The 4,694-nt window shown below is 39.6% G+C and overlaps 1 protein-coding gene across 1 annotated transcript; it reads right to left on the bottom strand.

Moving 5' to 3' along the window:
- Nucleotides 1-2,555: 2,555 nt before the first annotated feature.
- On the bottom strand, nt 2,556-3,369 carry LOC135471731 (bone morphogenetic protein 4-like; the record flags this gene model as incomplete). The annotated part of the gene is made up of 1 exon (XM_064751055.1): nt 2,556-3,369. A coding segment is annotated over one exon (780 nt), but the record flags the coding sequence as incomplete, so codon positions are not given.
- Nucleotides 3,370-4,694: the final 1,325 nt, after the last annotated feature.

Here is a 4,694-nt window from a genome sequence, read left to right as displayed (position 1 = left end):
ATTGACATAACAAAGAAACAGTCGAATAAGGTATTTGTGTCGAGTCTTCTTTCAGATTGCCATGTTCCCATTATTGACATAACAAAGAAACAGTCGAACAAAGTATTTGTGCCGAGTCTTCTTTCAGATTGCCATGTTCCCATTATTGACGTAACAAAGAAACACTCGAATAAAGTATTTGTGTCGAGTCCTCCTTCAGATTGCCATGTTCCCATTATTGACATAACAAAGAAACAGTCGGATAAGGTATTTGTGTCGAGTCCTCCTTCAGATTGCCATGTTCCCATTATTGACATAACAAAGAAACAGTCGAATAAAGTATTTGTGTTGAACAATATTTCAGAATTTCATGTCACCGTTATTGACCTGAAATACTAAGAGAACAATGGAATGAAGTATTAGTACTGAGCCTTGTTTTAAATTACCATCTTACCATTATAATAGTGACCTCGTATGTCTATATTACGGGTGCTGACTAAGCAAAGGTAGACTGATTTACTAACATCCATTTAAACGTCTTGAATAAGGGGGGGGGGGATAAATGAGTGGGAAATGGTGAGCAAAACTTCAAAAGAGTAAAATAATGTGTCCAAAGAATGCTTTCCAAGATCCGATCATCCGAAGCCATTGATTGGTTGTAGCACCATTAGTGTTAAAGTGTCGTCACATCTATCGCTCTGACTGATTGAAACATGACACCAGACGTGACACCAGAGACGAGACACCAGACACTGTCTCCAGTGACCCTCATCCAGAGAGTGTAAACTTATTATAAACTTATACCGACACCTCACGGACCAGACTTCTCTCAAATTCTGAGGGTCAGATCACAAATCAACTCAGCAAAGATATCTTCCACACACGTGACGAATGTTTGAAAAGACTATCCTAAAATAATTATAGGGTGCAATCACTAAATCGAGTGAACAGTCATGCGCACTACACGCTAGAAACTAATTTGGTAAATTTAACGTACCACTGTGTGTTTCGAGTGATGATTGAATAGATTGTGTCACTGCAGCAGAATGTTGTGTTCTCCACAACACAATATCCCGTTACACCAACAAAAGTATTCTTAGGAAACACATAAAAATCTCTCATATATAACATGGTAGTTTGTGACATGAGCATAATATATTATTGCCATCACTCACAATGCATAGTATTCTGTCAGTTTGACATTAGTTTTTTAGAGTGTAGCAACTAATCAACTTCTGCGTCATTATTCAGTACCTCATAAATACCCAACAAAATAAGCGAATTTGTAAAAGTTTTATTTCTCTTTGTTTTGACAAAAATAGTCTGTGCTGATGGGGGCGGGAGCGGGGATGGGATGGGGGAATTTCTTCTACAAACAGCGCCTGGGGGCCAGGTGAGCCGTCAGTGGACGACATAAAACTGTCACTCTAACACCTGGAATATATGATCCCCATTTGCACAATAAAGAGAGACATACATGTTCACAGTAACACTATGATACTACAGGACGTATTCGGAGGATGTTAGCAACGACTGGAATCAACAAATCTTCCTTCGGAGTTTTATGCGCTCAAGAGCCTAGAAGGGTTCACGTACGTCTTCATTTTATCTGCACACCTCAGCAAACAGTGTCTCAATAACGGCGAGAGAGTTCGACGTTCTCACGGGGCGTCTTAACGTAGGTGAGGGTGTAGGCGTCAGTTTGCCAGGAGAGTAAGATGGTGGTGTTGAATGTACAGGGTACATACCGATATGTGCGGCCACTAATACTGCTAGGGGTGGGGTGAATAAAATTCGTAAGTATCCACGTGACCTCCGACTCGTGTTATTCCCTATTCCTACTGTGCGCTGGCTATACAGGCGGGGTGAGGGGGTGGGGGGGGGGGGGGTACATTCCGGGCTTCAGAGTATACATCATGTTAACCTATTCACAGTGAAGTGAACTGGGCAAGTGACAACAAAGTATTTTGCAGTTAGTTGAGCTAGCACATGATAAATTACTTCATTTATACAGCGTATAAAAATAGATAAATACATAGTACTGATTTTAACAGAAACTTACAGTTAGATCATTTACATGATTATAAATAATGACATTACATATCGGTATGTGCGCATATACACATACATATATACATACTGTAAACATGCAGGCTACGGTAAACATGTCAGATACAAACATAGATCTGTCATTAATTTATATTTACAATCACGTTCGTACCTTTCATATGTATTTATAAATATAGTCAGCATTTAAGTTGAAAGCATTTCTGTTATCCCCAATCAGACAATAAATTAATATTTTTATATATATCTTCGCACACACACACACACACACACACACACACACACACACACACATATATATATATATATATATATATATATATATATATATATATATATATACACACATATTTATACAGATATTTTTTTAACGAATAGCACAATCTTTGTAGAAATATTTTCTTAAAACCACGACTTCCGTTTGGATCGGAAAAAAAGAGTTAACATCACAGTCATGAGACAATTCGTGAGACACCGTACTCGTACGCTGGTGACTTTCGTTTGGGAAAACTTAAAATATAAACTATAATGATTCGGTTAAAATCAAGAGCATTTACAGTCTTGAACTACCATACCCGCGTACTCTTTAACGACTAAGTTGCCTACATCGTCAAGAAGAAGTAAATCGAGGCTGTCAGTCTTTGACGCCGTGCAACACGGCCCTGGAACTGAGCGAGGATTAATCATATGCAAAATAGACTTGATTCCCGCGAAATTATTGGCTGGTTTGTATCGATCTGGACAAGCGCCATCACAGTAGTAAGCTTGGTAACCTTCAGGGGAGAGAACCCATTCGTCATAACCGATATCACTGAAGGAAACCCAAAGTGGGTACCTACAACAGCGCTTCTCGTTGTCACCAACTCTACAGTCATAGCGCTCAGGAGCCCTCTTGGCACGTCCTAAAATGTGTCTTTGAGCTGTAAAAACTTTTAAAAAAGGGAGTAAATCCTCTGTTGTCGTGTCTGTAGCAGCCACAGTGTTTCTGCGAATATTTCTGGCGTTGAAGTGAATCCCCTGATTAGATGACGTCACTTCCGTTAAAATCTCCAAACCATAGTTTTCGCTGGGTTGTTTCAGCCAATGCTTCACTACATCGGTTAAATCGAAAGTATTCCATCCAGGAAGCTCTTTCTTTTGTATTAATCTGGTGTGAAGCAATTTCCTAACCGGTCTGCTAGAGTTACTATTCGGTCTCAGCAGCAGGTAGAGTTTGGCTGTTGTGAACTGGTGATCCGTTTGGCTTTGATGTCGTAAAACCGGGTGACGATTATACAAGCTGAGTTCAGCTGAGGTTACCACGGTTTCCTTCTTCGGATCTGAAGGATGGGGAATGTGTAATGGGAAATATATACTGGAAGCATGTCTTCTGGCCAAGCGGGTCCCACTCCTCTCATTATTTACATCTGAAAGCATAACAAACACAAATCTTCATAACCAATCTTCATAGTACATAACAGAGGTGGTTAATAATCAAGGGTAACCTGATGTGGCGTTTGTCAGAAAATGTGCACATATGTATTTGACTTTGTTCTTATTTTACACAACACAACAATCAGCCCATCAAAATAATCCCCAGAACACATAGAGTATACAGATCGTATCAAGACTATACATTAGTTAAATCCTTTCTAACTATATAACATTGTAATGCGAGAGCATGACAAGAACACGCGGAACTCTCTAAATTTTTAACCAGTTCATGCTGGCTTCCTCTCTGGCCGTACGTGGGAAGGCTGTCACCAATCTGCGGATGGTCGTGGGTTTCCCCCGGGCTCTGCCCGGTTTTCTCTCACCATAATGCTAGCCGCCGTCGTATAAGTGAAATATTCTTGAGTACGGCGTAAAACACCAATCAAATATATAAATAAAATAAATAAATTTTAAACTACGCAGACTATGACACAAAACAAGCCTTGTGCAGCCCTTAAGGGCACCCTACTCACATTTTTTTGAAATTTCTGACAACAACAGTGTCCAAAAAATCATCCAAAGTTGATGGTTTCTGTTGGTTACATTTCTTTACCCGCTTAATGATATGAAATATGCCCTTTTTTTAACTCACAGGTGGGGTGCCACATGACACATATGTGCTGTTTTATATGATAAATTATGATTATATTTGTTGATATCTGGCATCAGGAGACCCTTGAGCTCCAATCGTATTTATTTGTAACACATGGAGCTAAATCCGTGTTGCTCCTTGGAATGTATGTGGATATGTATGATATTCATGTCCGGTAAAAGTGAACCAACTGGAACTATGGATGAAATTTCCACACAAGCTGTGAACATAGTGATATACTTCATGTAATGCGAAATCCCGCTTCTCAACGTGAATTTAATTCAAAAGCATAGGGCTGACACGTGAACATGAATTTATCCGCTAAACTACAAATCTCGCTCAAAAGAGTGATTTCGCCTTACATGAGTGATAAGCCTAAGCACACCGATAAGACACCTTGGAATATGGGACAAGTAAGTCAATCAAGCGCAAATTCACAATAGCTGTGACATCGCCATTTAGGTGTTCGTGTCGTTTTGCACCAAGGCCAATGGTTAAGTGAATGTCCATGTTAAATGATCCCGAAGTTAGAATTTGACAGGCAGATAGACAGGCAGAACAATCGACTAAAATGGCTGAAGGC

Source organism: Liolophura sinensis, chromosome 7, assembly GCF_032854445.1.
Source record: "Liolophura sinensis isolate JHLJ2023 chromosome 7, CUHK_Ljap_v2, whole genome shotgun sequence".
Lineage (NCBI taxonomy): Eukaryota > Metazoa > Mollusca > Polyplacophora > Chitonida > Chitonidae > Liolophura > Liolophura sinensis.
Note: the sequence above shows the minus strand (reverse complement) of the source record. Positions and strands in the feature narration are given on the sequence as shown.